General features: G+C 48.6%; 1 protein-coding gene across 1 annotated transcript; it reads left to right on the top strand.

The window, feature by feature from the left end:
• Positions 1 to 2,405: 2,405 nt before the first annotated feature.
• Positions 2,406 to 20,318, top strand: LOC144165657 (carboxypeptidase D-like; the record flags this gene model as incomplete). The annotated part of the gene is made up of 3 exons (XM_077695472.1): positions 2,406 to 3,415; positions 5,165 to 5,460; positions 20,133 to 20,318. Coding segments are annotated over exons 1-3 (1,492 nt in total), but the record flags the coding sequence as incomplete, so codon positions are not given.
• Positions 20,319 to 21,550: the final 1,232 nt, after the last annotated feature.

Raw genomic sequence — 21,550 nt, 5'->3', positions numbered from 1 at the left:
TCCGACAACTTCTACCGACAAGCTAATAAAACTTGGTCTGCACAACACCTGGGAGGAACTCGCTGAAGCTCACAAAACCAGCCAACTCGAAGACTCAAACTCACCAAAACGGGTCATCATACGCTGCATCGCCTTGGCTACAATGCACAGGAGGCATCATATAGTAAACAGAGCATCCCCCTTGTTCTACGCCAACTTATCACCATTGTCCCATCCCCAGAAATATGCATCCCGTATACAATGCATACCGAAGAAAAGCCAGGGTCATCAACCTCAGAAAATCCTACGGAGACAACAAACCAGCGGTCCGCTACACAGGTGCTGCCCGGTACCCTCGAAAGTCTGCGCATGCCATCAGCGTTGTCAACAACCATGGCACAGAACTCACGTCGGCCACAATCCCAATCCAGGACACAGAGTCTGCAGAGGAAACCGTTATCGCCCTCGCTGCTACCACGGGCTCAGACTACCTCACTCTCATCACAGACTCCAAAACCACCTGCCACAATTACCAACTAGGTCGTGTTTCTGGTCAAGCCATCCGCATCCTGAACACTCTACAAGGCGCCCCCGAACTCCACATAGTCTGGACCCCAGGCCACGCATTCCTCGAGGGGAATGAAGCGGCCCACGCCGCTGCCCGCGGGCACACCTTCCGGACATTCCCCTCGTTGGCAGACCGATCGATGACCTCCAGCGAAGACATTCCAAGAAGATACACGAATTTCCTCGCCCATTACCGACTGCAGCGCCACATTTACCCCCCACCACACCCCAACATGACCAGAGAGGACGCCATTACCCTCAGACAGCTGCAAACTAACACCTACCCCCACGGAACACTACTCCATGTCATCTACCCAACAACATACACACTGACTTGTCAACACTGCCCCACACCCAACACTCTCTACCATATGGTATGGGAGTACCTGAAATCACCATCATTAACCCCCCTACCAAACCCAACACTGGAACAGTGGGAGGACCAGCTCACCAGCTCACGCCCTCAAGACCAGCAATGACTGGTGGACAGGGCCCCCCGGGCAGCCAAGGACCAAGGCTTCCTGGACTAAGGAGGCCTCCCACAACAGAACTAATACAGTTGAATAAATGTTTATTCCTCCTCCTCTCGACGGGGACTGTCTCTAACATCATCATTTATGCCACCAGGATCCAACGCCACGAACAGTGCCCTCTTTATTTTGCGGACAATTCAAGCTTAGGAAGCGGATGACTGACTAATTATTCGCGTAGTTCAGTCCACATGGAATCATAATAGGCAATAAATACACATCGTCACAACACAATATCTTTGACTGGTTTTAAGGTGAAGGAAGACAGAATACAACTTTGTTCAGCTTGGATGAACTAGCATTTCGTAACTCACTCAGCTCTTAAAGAATGCCAGAAATTTTGAAAACTTCAAAATTTCGCGCCACACGACGTCAGAACTGATTTGATTGAGGGAGCAGGGGTGCAATAGAGGGAACAAAAAGCGCAACTACCAATGTGTTGACTGCACGACAGCATTCAAGAGAAATTAAACAAAACTAGAATGCCTACTACAGTCACGCCGACATGTTTCCAGGAGTGGGTTTGGTCGGCCGCCGCCAATCGCGCAAACAAGATTCTGTGACGTCATAGAGGCCTCGCCTGAAAGTGGTTTGGAGTCGCCACTGCTTCACCGTTTTCTTTAATAGGTTTTCTGTAAGATTGCTATCAGCGTTATTAGGACAAAGCAATCTATCCGATGAACCAAAATTGCACCTTGTCATCACCACCCCTTCAAATAAAAACTGCCCCAGGCTCTTACTTAAGGGGAGCCCCATGCGGAGTGTTTGCCAATTGATTATCCAAAGCCAGTAGATTGCTAGGCAGATTTGGAGAGTCGTCTCCCACCACTAGTGCGCGCTGCGCCAGTTCTTTTCTTCTGCTTTCTGTACGCCGCGTTGTAATTATACTCTATCAGGCTCAGCTGCGTTTACCACAAGAACATTTTGTGCCTGTCTTGCTTGGTCTTTTAATACCGCACTATGTAACAAATAAATTGCCACCATGCCGGCAATTACGGTTCCACTACGCCGGCCTATTACGGTAATGTACAAATCATCCTTGGCCAATTTTAGCATGCGCAATCCGCGCAACCACGTAGGTAATTGTGCTGTGAGTTAGAACAAGAACATCTATCAGCACTAGTAGATGTTGTGTGCGTAAACTTTCGGATTCTTGGCCAATTCAGTACACGGGAATGTTCCATTTTATCCAGGAATGTTCCAAGGACGCTATACCAACCAGTCACGAGAAGACGACAGAGAAGAAGAGAGACCTCTGCTGGCTGGCTTCCAGAGCGGACGCACCCCGTCTTCAGCGGCATCCCCGCCCCGTCTACAGTCCGTACAGAAATGATGCGACTGGGCCTTCTCACACTACAAGTCGTGAGCGGTCTCTACGCGCTGCGTAGCGACAACGGCACCAGCGACCTGGCGTACCACAGCCGTCAGACCCAGCTCGATACCGTGCGGCGCCTGCACAGCGCGTTCCCCAACCTCAGCCGGCTCGAGGATCTGGGCAAGGTTGCCGGCAGCCCCGTGTACGTGCTCGTAATTTCGCGGAAGCCACGCCGGCAGTTCCTGGTGCCTCGGGTCTACCTGCTAGCCGATTTCCCGGCTGGCAGCGAGCTGCTCCTCAAGCTCGCCTCGCAGCTGCTGCACGAGCACGAACACGACGACTCCGCCGCGCGCATCATCAACGGCACCGAGGTCCACATCCTCTTCTGGCCCCAGCCAGAGGTCCGCGCAACCCCCAGGGACGACTGCTCGGCCGACGACAAGGGCGGTGAGCTGGCGGGCTTCCCCGACTACTTCGACGGGAAGCGCGCTCACCACCCGTCCCCGAAGGCGCAGCTGGTGGCGCACTGGCTGCGAGGGGGTCGCTTCTTGCTAGGCGTGCACGTTCGCGGCGGCGACGGCGGCACGGCCATGGCGTACGGCTTCCACAACAGCGTCCGAGACGAGGACTACGAGGCCCCGGACGAGGACGTGCTGCGGAACCTGTCCCTCAGCTACGTCCAGCGCCAACCCGAGATGAAGAAGGGTGCGAACACCTGTCCCGGGGGCCGCGTGAAGGGCTTCCCCGACGGCGTGACGAAAGCGGCTGCCTGGCACAGGAAGGCCGGCCTGGTGCAGGACTACGCGTACGTGCGCGAGGGCACGCTCGTGCTCGACCTGGCGCTGTCCTGCTGCCGAGTGCCCAGCGAGAAGACGCTGAGGAAGCTGTGGACGGACAACCGGCGCGCCATTCTCCACCTGCTGCTCCAAGCCGAGCGCGCGGTCCGTGGCTACGTGAAGGCGGACGACGGGACACACATCCCGGGGGCCCTGCTCACCATCCGCGGAAGGAACATTGGATTCAGGTGAGCAGCCCCTCATTGGTATTTTTGAGGCTTAAGCTACACTGACCAAGGTTGAGCAGTTTCGCGTGGACCCTGCAGGGCCATGCTGCGCAAGCGTGAGGAGCATTGGATTGTATTGGATTGAATTGTACTGGATTGTAAATCCAATCCAATTGGAGTACGGGTGTGTAGAGAATTGGGTCTGCGCATTCGCCGGTCTGCGCATTCCAGTGGAGTGACGTCATAGCCGCGGCCGACGCACTGGTGCCGGCGCGTGCCCAGCTGTGCGCCTCCGTTGCGCAGTAGCCAAGTCCGACGCTGCGCCGGAACCGCTTGATAGCCGTTTCGCGTGGCTCCTGGAGAGCTATGCTGCGCATGCGCGAGGATCAGTGACTGGCCTGGATTGTATTGGACTGGATTGGATTCGACTGGATTGTTGAACTGTATCCTGGCATAGCCGAGCTAAGCCACTGCCAATTTTTCTTCCTTCCGGGTCGATTTTGTAAAGTTGAGCCGTCGACACTGTTGTGGACTTTGGGCACAATATCCGGTAGGCGTAGTGCCGCAGAGTTTGCTGATCGGCTCCCCTTCTGTTAGAGGTCACGTTCCGTTTGCAGGACTAGCTGAATGTCATTTCCAATCTATGAGGAGCCGCTGCTCGGCCTGTGCCTTTGAACGGCCGTACAAGGGATACATGCGGAGGGACGTTTTACTAAAAGGAACACTAGCACTCGTTTATGAGCTGCCTGGAAAAAAGAATCGAGGGGAGAGGTTTGAGGGCTTTCCTCCCTAGTTTCGTCCTAGAGCGCCTGCTCTTTCGTCACCTAAAATTTTATTGATTTTGAGCCATCATTATATTAAAAAAAGCAGGAGATAAGCTAAGACACTTAACAAAAAGGCCAAATAAGCCCTGCGATTAGAAATGTACGCGTTCTCAGTTTGTCTCGAACTAGCCCATAAAGCGCACGGTGCCTGCGAGATGATCCCAAATTCCACTCCAAGTTTTTTTGTAGCATAAATATCATGCATTAGATCGACCGGGCCAGAGCCAGATGCCTACACGCGTATCACGAAACCTTAACAGGCCAGGCATCATTGACAGCCTTGAGGTTTTATTACAGGCTACGTCTAATCTCACGGCAACCGTGGGAATTTCCCCCGGGAAATTCTCACGGCAGTTTACATAAAAGCCGGCTGGCGTAAAATGTGCTCAATAACATTACGTCCCAATGTAACCTAACATAAAATAACCACACCGATCTTAATGTAACCTAATCGAACGCGTCGTAGCCTACCAAATCCAGCCCAACTGTAACAAACCTATCTAACCCAGCCAAACGACACTGAACACAACCTATATTGAACGTAATTCAACCCATTCTAGAAGTCCTGTGCGTCGATCTCTTGAGATAGTAAAAAGCAGAGTAAAAAAAATTGACAAAATCACGATGAGCGAAATATTCCGTAGGCTAAAAAAAAGCATTGTATCGTCTGAGCATTCGCGTTTAAGACCACCGGCAGCTGCAAGCGCGGCTTTTTAGGGAATGTTTATCTCATAGAATCTCAGCGTGCTTTTCCAGCGTGCTTTTCCATGCCGTGAGAAATGTCTGATGGTAATTGTCACGATTGCCGTGATAATAGACACTACCTTTCTTATAACAGTCTTTTCGTCAACCACGCCCTTATAGAGGAGTCCCTAGCTGTAACCCTACCAGAAGCCAAGCAGTCTTTTGGACACAGGCTACAAAATAGTTTTCTCTTTCTCCGCAGGTCCACCGACCAGGGCGAGTTTTGGAGGATGCTGCTGCCCGGAAGCTACACGCTCGTGGTCAGCGCCAGGGGATACCTGCCGGCTGCGGTGAGCGTGACGGTGCCCAAGCACGGCCACAAGATGGAGCCCGTCGTGGTGGTTCTCAGCCGGCACCTGCACCCGGTCACCATCATCGGCCTGGAGAGCTACACCACGGAAAACTCGATACCCGCGAAACGCCACGGGGGCGACGATGCGGCGTTGGCCGCCGGCCCCGTCCCGAGCCTTCTCTTGATCGCCTGTCAACTGTTCACGGGTGCCATGTACATGGTTTGGCCTAAACACGCGGTCACATTGGGCATCTAGCTTCATTCGTGATTGTTGAACATTGAACGTTGACAACGTTGAAAAGAAATACACGAGGGATCCGACTTCTTTTCGTGATCATTCCTGCAACCATTATTGATATTATACTAATATAGCTTTTATTTCACTGATATGTTCGCCTTGCCATGCCACTATGCCTAGTTCACACTTGTATTATATGCTCTATTGAAATGTTTGTTGTAGTCACATTAGTCTCGTGTTCTGTATTGGTATTAATTAGCACTTGTATACCTGGTAATGTATGTATTTGGGATATGCGGATGTGTGTTGTCCTCATAGGCCTTCTGATTTTCGGACTTTGACTTTTGCCTCTCGATGTGCCTTGCAGTTCTTGTTTTTTCTTCCAAGTTTTTCTCGATACCAGCGAGGCTTTCATGATTCTACCTATTGTTATTGCAAGTTGGTACACCTATTTTCTCGCTTCTACTTCCCTTATCGTCTGTATTACTTTCCGTATGTTTTTATTGTTGATGGCGGCCCGGTTAATAATTGAATTTTTGCACCGCTCTTACTCAATGCTCTCCCTGAACCTGTAAGGTGTTATAAATAAACTAATGCAAGACATCTGAATCCCTGTCCCGCAGGCTAGTTGGGATTCATGCAATATATACACTGGTGTACAACAAAATATACACGTACAATTAAAAATATAATAGAAAACAAGCCGCGTTAGGGATAGACCAGGCATGGGAGCCATAATCAAACATATATAGACGTATACGCATATGACCGCATACATATATATTTCATTTATTATACCTTTAAGGGCCCGGAGGCATTACATAAAAGGGGGGAGATTACAGGGTTTCCAGGAGTACCATTGAACAAAACAGGCAAAAAACAAGAACATGAAATCCGGAAAATACAAAATAAAGAATACGTTAAATAAAAATTACACAAAAATGTACAAAGGTAACAGTGAAGTCAAGCGAACAGAATTCTAAAATACAAAAAGCAGTTGAAGAATTTATAACGTACAAAAAGCCGTTGAAGCATGATTAAGACCACCAAGTAACAACAGTAGAATTACATCATTATTACATGTGTGTAGTAACATACCTATAGTATAATTCTTACTCATCAGCATCATGCACTATATTTGCAAGTCAATCATTTTTATCAATTAATTATTTGTTCGTTGGAGTTTTTTTCTCGCTGTGTTTGTATGCGTACATTCTAAATACATTTATTTGATGTCTGCGAAAGCAAGAGCTCCGCAATATTAAGCTCAATTTTGCGCCAAATTCCACCGGTCGAGAGCATGTAGAGCGAAAATTTGGGGTGCAGCGCAATCTCTTCGTCCACTGAGCATGAGCAGAATCTTTGGATCTACGCGGATTGCATCATCATCCCAGGGGGGCAGACAATCGTAAAAAAGAGCATTGATATTAAATCCTTGTAACGCGTTTTTTTCGCAACCCTGAGAATTAATAGTCCGTGGAGTGAGTGAGTGAGTGAGTGAGTGAGTGAGTGAGTGAGTGAGTGAGTGAGTGAGTGAGTGAGTGAGTGAGTGAGTGAGTGAGTGAGTGAGTGAGTGAGTGAGTGAGTGAGTGAGTGAGTGAGTGAGTGAGTGAGTGTAAACCGTTCTTTTGAGGTGTTGAAGTGGGAGTGGTTCCCTAGTCCAGGAATACATGCGAAGAGCTGGCAGCCTCCACATGTTAAAAATGGTCGTGGCTTAGCTCAGCTAATTTTGGTTATGCAAAGCAAGATCTTAACTTTGTCTGGTTGAGACTTTTGTTTCGCTTGGTTAACCTTTGGTGTAGCTGTATTGCCGACCACGGCTCAAAGCCGTTCGGTCCCTTGTAACGCTCACAGAAGAGGCCAGGCCTCGCTTTCATTCTCGGCGGACGCGGCGTTCCTGTTTCACGGTGAACGTGGCGCAAAATGAGTCACATACCCCGAGGCGACCAAGCAGCGCATGCGTAAAAGGCCGCGGTTTTGGTCGGCTGCCGATCAGCTGAGCGGCCACTCCCGTAGCGGCCGCCTCCGCTAAGAAGTAAAACGACTTAAAACGGAGCCTTGTGCGCAGTGCTGGCGGCGGGTCCTGCGAATCACGCGATGCGTTGCGAGGGGTGTGTCGCCGGGGGTGTGTCTCCGGTCAAAAGGTCATTTACGCATCCTCCGCGAAATCGCTGGACGAAATTACTAATGCTTTGCTTTAAAATCGAGCCCACGAAAACCAGGGAGCATATCTCATGCATAAATCCCCACAGACATGAACTCGTGAAGAGCAATTAAAAACAGTTATAGGAAGAACGTCCGCAAGGTTTACTTGACACAAAGCTCTAACAGGATGAAGCAACTTACAAGTCTCTCTCTCTCTCTCTCTCTCTCTCTCTCTCTCTCTCTCTCTCTCTCTCTCTCTCTCTCTCTCTCTCACACACACACACACACACACACACACACACACACACGCACGTACGCACGCACGCACGCACGCACACGCACACACGCAAATGCGACACTGGTTTCCCAAAATAGCTACTGTGGCGTTGCGTTCAAAAGGCTAACAGCCATGCGGGTCAAGAATGCCCTTAAGCCAAACGCTGCTCGTGGTGTGCTTGGCTCGAAGAGAGTCACCTAATGTTCAACTGAAGGTACAGCCACGATAAAGAGTTTACGGACCAGGGAAATTGCAATTTTACGTGATTTCTCTTCCTATAGCAGCCCGGAGAACAGTCGAATGCATGCGACATGTCGTATAAGTATACTCAACTAATGAAAACTACCGCACAAAGTGCTCCGCGCTGCCATGCGGCAGAGAAATAACTCAAAATTGCTGCTGTCGTGGTCCGCAAACTTCTGCTCTTGGGTGTACCTGATCACACATAGCATTCCAGAGATTCTTCTTGCAGATTTTACCGTCATTACGCAACTCAGCAGGTGAAAATCCCGCTTCCCTGGCACACAAAATGGCCATGGCTCAAAAATTAACGGGAGTAATTGAGATACTAAACAGATTACGTGCACTTGCGGCTGGGTACGATTTGAAGCACGAGCCTCCAGAAAGCGAGATCAGCACGCAATTCCAGGCTCACGTGATGGCTTCCGACACGGAAGCACGTGCTCGAGACATGTTCTAAAGACTACGGCAGTAATTTGAACATGCTAATTGCACAAGTAGCAGTTGGAGAGGTAACAAAACATGTCCCCTCTAGATGCCCTCATTGCTCGGCAATGGGAACGCAGTATGTGCCAAGCCACGGTGAATGAGAGGAGAAGACAGCGCAAAAAGAAAGGCATGATGATAATGATGAAAGGGCACGTTGAAACTGATGCGTTTGTACTCGCTAAACCTCAACAAGGAGTGCTTAGGCGTTCTTGTGATTATTGTCCTTATTTCTGATCGCTAACAGGATCTTTGGCTCGTGACGGCGGCAGCATGGAGGCTGAGTTGATTTAGCATGACAAATTAGCAACAGTGGAGCAATACAAATACCTGGAAGGGAGAATCAACTAAGGAAAGCAGATTGCTTCAAAATTCGCTAGGGCAGCGCAAGAGCGGGCGGACATTAATGGGAGAGTCCTTCGTCCCGCAGTGGACCTAAATAGGCTGTTGATGATGCTGAACTTACAAAAGCAAAGCGATGCTCCAGTGCAGCGACAGAAAGAGCGGCGTGAGGTGTAAGGACTGCACCAAGTAATGTAGGGAATTCGGAAATGCGGAACGATTTCGGTTCTCACTTTCGAGAACGCGGTTCGCGGTTTAAAAGGACCGTGCAGACAAAATACAAGCTTGTTTTATTCGAAAGATTTCGTGTTTCGTAGTTACCACAGCGCTTGTATACGGAACCAAACGATGCTTCATTTCACTAAAAAATTAATCAATTTAAGTCAAAATTTTGATTCTCCCGCCAAGTCGTGTGTTCTCGTGACGTCTGCAATGACATCCTATGTGCTGTGGAGCCTCGTTTACTGTTAGTCAACCTAGATGGTGCCACCATACCGCGGCGGGCCGTTTTCTGCCTTCGATTTGTTTTCGACCGTATTTTTACCCGGCTTGTTTTTGTTTTTGTAAAAAATAATCGTTTCGGGAAACATGGTGTTCGCTCAACACATATGGTCACGTAAGACACCGTCGCTTACACCAATCGGCCAGTGTCGTGTGAGACAACCCCTAAGCGCCGCAGTACTGTGCAGCTAAAACAGCCTAGTGCGCGCAGTGCCAAAAGCAGTACTCATGAGTATTTTTGTGTTTACGTGTATTTTCGTAACTTCCGCTGTTTAGCTCACTATTTTTACTGCTATAAAAAGAATGTGTGCCATAAATGTAAGCGCAAGTAGCTCGTTCGGCAAGTTTATAAGCCCTGCTAATTTGCGTTAGCTTTTGCCGGCCTCAGCCCAGTAGCGGCAGGGGGATGAAACTCCGCCGTTTTTCTGTCCCGTGACTGCAGCAATCCTGACGTTTGGGGGCTGTACTACATACGAGCATAAATGAACGTTGTTGTTGCATTTTAAATTTATTACCAGGTTACTTATTAATTACGGAGTTTTGAATATGCAAGTGAACTTAAAAGTTGCAGTTCGAGATTGCGAAAATACGAGCGCCACCCGGAGTGGAAAATGGGAACCGCGCTTTCCTTCCTGGCACCGCTGAAGAGGGGCGTTTCTTGTCGCGCCCACAGGTATGCTACGTTCCACGCGTGTTCTGAGGGCCGTTTTTACCACCGCAAAGTTCGTTTCATCGAAACAGACGCATGAATGGATTCGCGCCGTCATCACAGATCGTGCTCTATACTGAGTGGTGCCAAAATTCTTCACGCCAGGCCGCATAAAATTCTTTTGTTGAATCTCGGCGGACGAAAGGTACGATCTGCATGCTGCTCGTTTTGCTTTTCTACGCTTGCACGAGATAGCAGGATGCGGTTGCAGCAGTAGCTTTATAATTTAAGTGAGCATACACGTGCACTATTTATTTATTACATTTTGATTGTGTTCTTTGACTCTTGAGTTTCACATGAAATGCGCGGCAGAGCATCTCGTAATTAATCCAATGTTTACATTAGCTACACACGATTGTTTATACGTGCGTTTTTAATTTAATGCATTTCAATCGTGTGTTTCGCATTTTAGCGCAAGTGAATGCACGGTATGCAGCAGAATGTATATGAGGTGACTATACAATAACTAATTCAACAGTGTGAGCTTATCTGCACTCTTTTTATTAGCTTTTGATTGCCTGCGTTTAGTTTGTTTCCGTAGCATGCGTTGTTGTTGTTATTATATTATCAATATTATTGTGATTATTATAATTATTATCAGTATTATTGTTATCGTTATTATTATCAGCCTATTTATGTCTACAGCTGGAGGAAGGAATCTACCATACACTTATGGCTCAATTAAATTTGGTGGGTCCGTAGGTTCATATCGTGTTGTTAGCACTTTAACTATTAGTGACTACATAAAATATTTTATTGCGTTTCAGTTGTGTGTTCTGCATTTTCTCTTCACGTGAATCAACAGAACATAGCAGAATGAATTTCTAGCAATAAATATACAAACTAAGCAATTACTGTATATGTTTATAATACAATCATAATTATAATTCTGCCACTCATAATTTATATCTTACGTTTCAGTTCCGTGCTTCGAGTTTCAGCTTTAAGTACAAGAACGATATATTCACAAAAACGCAGTTACAGCTATAAGCCGATAAATAATTAGACAATGCAGGCTTAACCTTTGCTAGTAATTTATTAGAGGTTTTTAAAGAAGTTTTTAAAGAAGGTTTTTATAACAGTTTACTGCAGGCCCCGAGAAGTACCCGAGGAATACATAGTGTGCGAAAGTATATATGCATGAATAATTGCTAAGCGATTCTGGTGTGGGATGGCTGCTTTTGTCTGACGAAATGTATTTTGGATTAGGAGGAAAAGTGGATCGTTGCCACCGAACAATCGCACGAATAGAAAAACGTATCCGCGTTTCTTAATAATAAAGGCTGATTTTTATTTAAAAGTTGCCTTTACGATTGGTGTTGTCAAAAGTCGTCTTTGTAGCCAAAATCAATTTAAGAAAGAAAGATTCCCAATATATCAGATAACGTTTATTTCGGATACAGATGCCAGTTTTCACTCCAAACTATGTGCGCCTGAAAGCAGCATTAAAGCTAATATTCATTCTAACGCAAATATACAAATGTGCTTGTTGATGTTCCAGATATCGCGTTTGGCTCCAGTGTGCGAGAAGGCAGGACCTGGCTCATTTACCACCTCTACAGATCTACAGCAGCTACCGGCTGTGTCCTGCCCCTTTCACCAGCAGAGACTACTCGGACCTTGGGCAGACAAGGCACAGAACACATATGCACTGGCTGTGCCATACACTTTTCTTTGCGACTAAAACGCAAAATATCCGTTGGGTGTTTGCTGTATGAATGGTACATTTAGGCAATAAAAATTGAAATAACTGTACTCTTTATTCTTGTCTAAATTGTGTGCACTAATAAACCAAAACAACGTCGTACTTAGAATACGTGGTGCAAAAAGAAGTGGACGCGCAAAACTTCATCAAACAGAACAAAACAATTTTCCTTTTGATATTGTGGCGGGTTGCGCAACAGGAACAAGGTCGTGCGCTGGCCATCTGAATATTTTCCACTCCCGCCCACCCACCCCCCGCTCGGCTTTTCAGTCCTCATTAAGATGTCGTCTCCAAGTGCATGTCTGCAACGCGCCGCCATGTTTTTAGTACCGCCCCCAAACACCAGGGGTTTGGCCGGCGCTGCGAGCGAATTTCGCGTCCCATGCAAGGTATAGGAAGTTTCACTCCCCTGGTAGCGGTCCCAGAGATTGGTTTGGGGGAAAGGGAGGGGAGAGGGGCTTTTTTTTTGGGGGGGGGGGGGGAGGTCGAATAAAGAACTGCTCCCCTCCTTGCACCAGTTCTGCGGAGGAGGTGATAACCATATCGGCGTGTGCGCGTAAGCGGTGTAACACGCTTGCGCACAAATCACTTTGCGACACATTGGTTTTTGGCGCCCAAGCTTAGGCGGTGCATTGATTGATTGTAGGGTTTAACGCGCCGACGCAACGCTGGCGATGAGGCGCGCCGTAGTGGAGGGCACCGAATTAATTTTGACCACCTGGGGATTGTTAACAAGCGCCGAAATACACACGGGCGTTTTTTGCCTTTCGCCTCCATCAGAAAAGCGGCCGCCGCGGCCGGGAATCGAACCCGCGACCTCGTGCTCAGCAGCCAACGCCTTACCCACTGAGCCACCGCGGCGGGTCCTTAGGCGGTGCAACGGCTGGCTCGAGCCGGCATTTCTGACGGTCGCAACGCGTTTGCGACCTCCAACAAGTGGGACACTTCAAAAAAGAAAAAGCTAAGATCTCCTTTGAAGTAGGGGGGGGGGGGGGGGGGGGGGGGGAGGTCGTACCGCCACTGCCTCAGCAAATCGCAGAGCTGGCACATATGACAACATAAGTTCTGCTGCGGGAAATGAGCTAGTGGGTCGACTGACCATTTCATTTTTTTTTTCTAATTATATAGCCTATTTGAGCAAATTTTACGTTAAAAGTGGGGTCAGTATGATTATAAAGAGGCAATCGTTCGAATGAACCGAACTTGTGTTTTGTCTGCACGGCCCCTTCAAAATGAGACATCCTGTTAGCTGTACAAAATTATAGTGGCGAGGAACGTAGACAGAGTGAACTAGGGAGGCAGGCCGTTCAGACGGCAATACAGGAACGAAGTTACAGGACATGCGTGGAATAGTGTAAAGGCGTGACCGCTTTTACTCTCCTGTACGGCGGCTGCGTTTTTGCAACTCGTCTCGCCTTACACGCTGCCGCCCTTCGAAATTCTGGAAACAGTTCACGGAGATTCACAGGGAGTTCCCCTTTGGCTCCCCCTCGCTACGCTCTACCCTCGCTCAAAGGGCAGCGGAAGTCGTCGGTTAGAAGGAGGGTGAACGACATAACGACAGTGCGACCATAGTACAATAAACTAGAATAGGGGCAGTGAAACGACCGGGCCCCTCCGGTTGGCGTACGCCGTGCAGCCAGCAGCTAGTAACGTTGCTCCGGTCGGCCCCCTCTTTCAATACCTTTCGTCGTTCTTCCACTCCTCCTCCCACGCCGTCAATGACCGCTGTCCCCTCGTGTCCGGCGGGGGCATAATGAGCCACTTAGGCTGTCACACAATGAGTTCTTCTTATCGGGGGGTTCGAATGGCGTCTCCGAGACGGCACCAAGTTGTCCTTTGCAAGGTGAGTCATTGGCTCTTCCCAACGCACCCACCTCTGCGCCGCTTCTCGAAATTCCCATTGCTGGCCCGGTGACGCCGTCCCCGTGTGGCGGGCTGGATCGTTTTTCGGAAGGGTCACAGACCGGTGTCCCGTCGCCGATCCGTAGAAGTTCAATGCACCCACGCGCACACACATGCACGGCCCTGTACAAGGTTAGAACCAGAGATAGTCTCTTTTAGCGGTGGTTCCTGGGATTGGTGGTTCTGCCAGGTGACAGTGTCCGTACCAGAATGGCACCATGCACAGTTTCTTGAGGCCAACCATCTGCCGAAGTCTTTTCGGCGAACTCGAGCCATCACGTATAAAGAAATCCTGCAGCTTCACTATCGTTCAAGCCTTGCGCGACTTAGTTCAAGCTTCGCCAGTTGAGCTAATGGAAGCCTACAAATGCTGAAGATGACTTTGCATCCACCACTCGCGGCGATGAAGACGACAACTTCTTCGATGCATATGGGATACGGCCCGTTCGTCACATGGCGTTTAGTCATAGGCCGTTTAGTCACATAGGGTCATTCGTCATAGGCCGGTTCGTCAAATGGGAGAGTTCGTCGCAGGTGCACAAAGCGAGTGTCCACGTGCTTTATTATTTTTTTTTTGTATGCAGTGGGTCTCAGCGAAGTAGGTAGGACGGTTCGACTCAAAAGAGGGAATCGAGGCACATGTTTTCTTTTTTTATCTCTTTTCGGCCATACATTTGGGTGATGTTCAGCAAAGAATGCAAGCCAGAGTGGGCAAGTAGGGTAACCTGGGTTGATCAAGAATATCGATACGATTTCAACAACCGTAGACAGAAACGTGAGGCAGGCACGTAGCCTAATAAAGTTCTTGGAAGACGGGCTACAAAGAACGCGCGTCCCCTTTTCAGTGTTGATCGAGGCCGGCTTGGGCACCCTCCATGGGAACAGGCCCACTGTTCCCAGCCGACTCATCAGGGGAAAACGGGTGTAGGAAAAAATGGCCCCGGAAAAAATGGCCCCGGAAAAAATGGTCCTGGAAAAAATGGTCCCGGAAGAAATGGCCCCGGAAGAAATGGTCCCAAATCCAAGGTAGGAAAAAATGGTCCAGGAAAAATTGGTCCCGAAGCCAAGGTAGGAAAAGTAGTCTCGTTCGAGTAAATCTGGTTAATCGCTCCAAGAACGTTTGTTTTACCGGAATTCAGGCTGGGTTGTTTTCATGGCCTCTCCCATATTTATTTTCTAATTTGCCGTTACGCTAGCTTAATCCACAGATGTTTCGCATTGATGACGTCTCAACCACATATAGCATGCATAAATCTCAGCACATCTCTGTTTTGAACCCGCACGTTGTGAGGAGGGTAAACCGCTTCCACACAACCTCGACAGGTGAAGGTACCGACACGAAAAACAGGATCCTGGTGATGTGTAGTGAAAGGAAGAAGCGTCAGAGGGGGCTGCCCAGGGGGCTAATCAGAAGTGGACGGGGGCGACCGTTAAGTTCGTATGAAATTTCAAGGCATATCAACAGAAAATTTCGCCTTCACATTCTCAGAGAGTTGTAAGCACCCCCTGCAATTTTTTACGTTTTTTTTTCTTAACTTTTTCTTACACTCTTTGTTGCTATGTGTTTCTCTTGAATGCTTTTTTCCTTTGTTTATCCATGCTTTGAAGTTAAAGTTTGTATATTTTAATTGTATTTACATTTATATTTCGGTGGCCGGACATTTCGGTGCACGGACATGTCGGTGCACGGATATTTACGTGCACGCACATTTCGGTGCACGGACTTTTCAGCGCACGGACGTTTCGGTGCACGATGTTTCGGTGCGATCATTTCGGTGCACGGGATGTCCCAGACAGTAACTTAAAGCTTCAGCTTTAATATTTTAATTCCGATATGACTTTACGTTCGAGAGTTGGGTTTGGGCCGCACTGCGCAGAAACGAAGGCTAAACCAAGGCGGAGCATCAGCGCGTGAATCCCGATTTCAGTTTACACAAATTCTGATGAAACCTCGCAGCGTAGAGCTTTAATGACCTTCCAGACACTGAGATAGCTATGTCCGACTAAGCTTCTAAACCGGCTGTTCCAGGCCTCGCAGTTGTTTGGGCAGTCTTAATACAATTACTTGCACTAAATTTTTAATTGGTACTCAGCCCTACCATCCATCTATACATCCATCCTGATTTTAGCCTCTACAGGAGTTAATTTCTGCCCCTTGTAGGAATATTAAAGCATTCCATCTCTTTCTCAACCATTTAGCTAAAACGCAAGCGCACAAAAGCAAAGCCGCAAAAAGTTCAGATCTGACTAACTTGAAGGGAAACACGTCGACTGGAGCATGGGACCATTTTTTCCTAGATGGTCACTGGGACCATTTTTTCCGGGACCATTTTTTCCGGGACCATTTTTTCCGGGACCATTTTTTCCGTTTCCGGGGGAAAACTGGTCAAAGAGGCATCTGGTTCTAAGTGGTCCTGTAATAGGAAAAGTAGTAGCATCCACCCTCTCGTTCTTGGAAATTTCGTCTGGAGGTTTCATTTTGTGCGGATGTCGGGAGGGAGGGGAGAGGGGGGGTAAGTGGCTTCAACTCTAATAGGTCGCACCAGGTTGACCCTTTCACAGTTGGTGGGTTGGCCTTCCCCTTTGCTTCTTTGCAGGTGGTGGTTGAAATTAATCCTTCGGTTTAACAAGCTGTATCTTTCTCATCTTGCTTCTCCTTCCAAAAGAAATGTGTCACACGGGTAGGGAAAGATATAGTACAAAACTTCTAAACTCCACATTGCTGAAAAAGGATTGCGAGAATCACGTAATTTGTGAGAACAACGCGTGCAAATCAGCTATAATTATACTTTCTTATTCAGCAACCATTATGCAACATGTACTAACGATAATGAGGGATGCCTTAAGACCACTTACGTCAAAAAAAAAAAAAAGAACACCGCAAATTCTGTTTACGAACCGGCCTATGACGAAACGCCATGACACGAACGGGCGTACACCCGATGCATATGATGACGACTACTAGCACCCTACTATACAAATAAACAACGGTACTGAAACTGAACTATCGAATTTACTCGCATAATGGTCGCACTCGCGTAATGATCGCACCCCTGAAGTTCTTCGCCAAAATACGACTTTTTTTTTATTTCCCGCGCAATGATCGCACCCTGAACTTGCCGCAGCCTTATGTCGTATGTGTGCCAAATTTGATGCCGATGGTCGTGCTTACGTTAGTTTTCGCCTCTTTCAAAACAGACATGGCTACGTTATTACCCCGGGCTTGATGATATTGGCGATATCGGCAAGCGTGAGTTCATTATATATATTGGCGCGGAAGAAACTCTACTCACAAGACATAAAAAAACGCGCTCGGCTTGCTGCGTCGGCAGCCGTGTGTGGATGTCCCACGCTGTGACAGTAGCAGCCACTTATTCGTCGACCGGTTCTCACCTCGCAGCAAACTCGTTCCGGCGCGTTCCGTAATTCCGGCGCGTTGCGTAATAAAACACTGCATTTTGCGTCATTCGGTGGTCGCCGGATTTTTTTTTTATGTTTTTGTTTATTATGTTTATTATGTTCATGATACTTATCGTAAACATTCTGACCTGCAACTTGCGTTTCCTGCGCTCAAACTTTTTTCGCGAAAAATTTACCTCGCGTAATGATCGCGCCCCTAAATTTGCATCATATTTTTGGGGAAAAAAAAAGTGCGATCATTAGGCGAGTAAATACGGTATGTGTCCGGCAATGCTCACCTACAACAGCTTCGCGTGTCAAGCCTTGGTCGTGAGTGCAAGTTTCCCTGATATTTTTGTACATGCAAGTGTATCGTAGCGGTGAAGGGCGGGGCCACAAATGACCTCAAGAAAATTACCTGAGAATCGGATGCACCCAGTTGTATAAAGTATACATTGTATAAACAGGAGAGAGAGAGAGAGAGAGAGAGAAAAAACATTTTAGCAATACAATGTATTAGCAAGGCGAATATAAACGCATCGGTAAATTAATGAGAGCAACGGATCAACACACTGAAAAATAGAAAGAGACGAATAAATAAATTACTACAAAGGAAACTTGAACAAATGCTAGAGCTTAAATTAGTATCTAAACAACGTTTAATGCATACGCGTGATAATAGCGTCTTTACATAGAGAACTATCAAACGTACGGAAAACATTATGAAGTCCCGGGTCAATTAAAGATAGCCAATAACCAATCTCACATGTACGCAGATCTAATTATGGCATGAAGTGCTGCGCTTGGCATTGTGATAAAAGATAGCAAAAGGACTAAATACTACATGTGAACGTAGCCGAACACGATAACCTAATCTCAAATTTACGCATTACTCAAGGCTTTAATGGTGCTAGGTTTTTTTTAATAGCAGCTCATCATTAAGTAGAAATGCAAATGAAACCCTCACACAACCGTGCACAGACGCTGAAGAAACGCAAGGTGGAGGACCAATTTTTTTCATCAAGTCACAAGATCTACCCTGCTCAGCTTCAGGTGCTGCGCTGTATTGCGCTTTGATGATGGGTTGGTCCTATCGGACCCCTTAATAAAAAGAATGAAGCAGTGGTTGAAACGTCGCGTCGACTGCATTGGCGCGCACTATGAGCTCTGCGCTGAATGAAAAGAAAATTAATTTCAATTTAGAATAACCCAATATAGCCGAGTATGGGCACGAGTTCGAAAGACTGTTTTTTGGCGTCGTTTGCTTCCAAACCGATTGTTCACAAAAACACAGAACGAGAAGAGGCACAGGGAAAGAACAGAAAGCAGGTGCGCGCGCGTATTCAGAACGTGTCGAAAACGTAAGGTGTACGCAGGCGCGACAGCAGTCCGTGAGCTTGTAAGCGGCGGAACTCGTAAGCGGCAGGAAACCGAGTTCCACGTCTGTGAAGTTCAGCATGGTTTAAAAATTATCTAGGAACATATTCGAATCCCTCCAATGCACCAACACAGCCACAAATCGCCATTTAAAATACCGCCGAATCTATGGAGTTTACCAGAGCTTGAAATGGGGCTAGTTGGTTTCTTACTCGGAACATTGCTGGCGCTAGGCGGGACAAGGACGACGAATTACACACAACTGGAGTGCGCTCCAGCTGTGTGTAATTCGTCGTCCTTGCCCCGCGTAGCGCCTGCAATGTTCCGACTATGGAGTTTGGCTAGGGTGGCCTAGTTTGGCCAAACCATAGTGCGGACGCCTCGGTCACGGGTGGCGTTCTGATAGAGTATCAGTTGAAAATGAGCCCGAAGGAGCAGCCTATGTAGTAGAACCAGTAGAACTAAAGCCCCTGGCACAAGGCGGTAGGTCCGATGATATTCGGTTTGGCCGCGGGGGCCTACACAACTAAATAAATAGCATTTCATAAAAATGCCAGTCCCAATTAGCAACGTGGCAGGATTTCGTAATAATGAAAATGCGTCAATTATTATTCTACACATTTTAAGTTTTTGAAAAGAATATAAATGAACCTCCAAATTAAAAACAACAACAAAAAAAGATGTCCTCGTTCTCGGTGGCAAATGGGCATCACAAACCGAGGCAAGTAAGCAACAACCCCATATCTGGGCAGCAGCCATGTACAGCGGACAAGGCGGAGCTTAGTGAAAACGTTTTTGCCTTCATTTCCTTTTTTCTAACAGCAAAATGCACCGCAGCCTTTACGCCCTTTTAATCGAAAAAGAGCGCGCGTCGTCTGCTCCGCCAAGCGTGGCGAGCAGACGACCAGCCCAGTGACACTAGCGCAAAACACGTCACTACGCCGTCTTTCCGCAGCGCCGACATGCATGAACTTTGTTTTCAAAGCAAAATAAGCTCTTCTGGCAGTGTAAAAACTCTACCGTTGACAAAAAGCTATCAAATTATACAGGAAAATCTTGGTTATGTATCGCGATGTCACCAAAATCTAGGCATTGCGAACGTGACTTAGTTTCGGTAAAACTCCGTCAGATGGCGAGAGCTGCTTTGCTGCCTCCTCGGCAAAATTCGCGATGGCGCAGCAGTCGCCTGAGAGCGCCGCGTTTCTCGAGTTCGCAGAATCAGCAACACAAACGCCGTCAGCTGTTGGACCTGCTACTTGTGCCGACAGGAGCGGCGGGTGCGTGGGGTGCGTCTATAATTGCGAATGGTAGTCTGGCGGTAGTGGTGTGGCGTTGCGGTTCTCGTGCCGTGTTGTGTGTCCCCGCCGGACGAAAAGACACTGCGACGAAGTAGGAGAGAGAGGTGCACGACGCCGCCCGGATAATTTGAAACGGAGAAGCGGTGGGTCGGCGGCTAGCTCGCCGGAGCCCTTCTCGTCGACGGTGGTGTGCGGTGTGCGAGTGCTTCGAGGGCTCCGTGTTCCCTATGAGCCCTGGTGCGTGGTCCGAGTCCAGTGCCGTCGTGTTCCATGCCTTCGACCCCAGCAGCAGCGGAGACGTCCCAAATGGACGCCGACGCGGCGGCGGCGACCGCCTCTTCGACGGGAGGCACCAAAGGGCGCACCCGGAGCATCCAGCTGCCCGAGCAGCTCGCCGTGTTCAGGAACCTCAAGAACGCCAAGCGCTTTGCCATTGACATCGGTGAGTCTTCCCGCAAGTGCATGCGACGTCGCGGCGCGAGCAGGTACGTCGTCGATCGATCAGTGTGCATGAAGGTCGAGCTGCTTTGAGTCGAGAAAACGCAGACGACACAACGTGCGACTGTATCTGTCGGCGTTTTCTTCGCCTTTTACAGCCGTGTTTATCTTTTGCCCCTTCAACTGCGCAGCCAGCGAGGTGCGGGGCGGCTGGCAGTTGTATCGATCGGCTGATCGTAGCTTCGCTTTCCTGCCGAGAAGCGCGGAGGAAGCGAGGCGGGTTTGTTTTCGCGAGCTGCTGTACCGGCTGCCCCGGCGCGCTGAACCCGACCGCTCTGCATTTCCTGCTCCGTTGCTTCCTCGGTCGCGTTTCAGTGTACCAGTAGTCGGCTTCCGCCAGTACACGCCGCGGCTGTGGCTAGCCTGCGCCGCGTGCATTCAACAACGCGTGCATTGACGCAACGGAGCAGGTGTTGCGGTGCACGTTGGTGATTTCGTACCTCGGAGCCGTCTTTTCAGCAGGCGCGTTGTGTTGACGCCGCGATTAGTCACGTCGATCTGAGCCAGTTTTGACGTTTGGCAGTTTCTATGTTCTGTTCTTTTGGCAGGCCCGTCTTTATGTCGCTCGCGCAGGCGGAGGGGGGGGGGGGGGGGGGGGGGGGGGGGGCGTCCGTGTCATCAGTGTGGAATGCTGGCCGCATCTGGCGATGTTTCACGTGGTGAGGGCTTGAAAAGCCCACCTACCTAGATTTCATTCCTATGCTCGCTTATTTTACCGTGCTGTGCATTTTTCAAGCTCGAAATTTTGAGTCTTCGTTTAGGTGGAGGAGGAAAAATAAATCAGATTTGAGGTTTATTCTTGAGCTCACTACTCTCAAAGCCCTGAGTCATAGCCCTGAAGAGGAGCGAAGAAGGAACAAGCTTGAAAGGTCCAAAGAGCTCCTGACCCACGTACCACCCCTTGAGGATCCCCTACCTAAGGGTCTTCCCTGGGGCGCCCAAGTGTTCGTGGTGAAAGCACGAAGTGGCTTTGCCGTCACGGAGGACGTGGTGGCAAGGTGGAACCACGCACAGAAGTACTCCAAGCAGCCGAACCCGCCACCTTTCTCGCCGCCCCAGTGTAGTGTGTGCTTGGCCGCCCAGCCGGCCAACATGCGTCACCTGCTGTGGGACTGTGAAGGACTGAAGGACGCACGTGACAAACATCGCCCGTCATCTGTATCAACATACGAGGAC

This window comes from Haemaphysalis longicornis, unplaced genomic scaffold (genome assembly GCF_048455015.1).
Source record: "Haemaphysalis longicornis isolate Haplotype H1 unplaced genomic scaffold, Haemaphysalis longicornis Haplotype H1 scaffold_140, whole genome shotgun sequence".
NCBI classification, from domain to species: domain Eukaryota; kingdom Metazoa; phylum Arthropoda; class Arachnida; order Ixodida; family Ixodidae; genus Haemaphysalis; species Haemaphysalis longicornis.
Note: the sequence above shows the minus strand (reverse complement) of the source record. Positions and strands in the feature narration are given on the sequence as shown.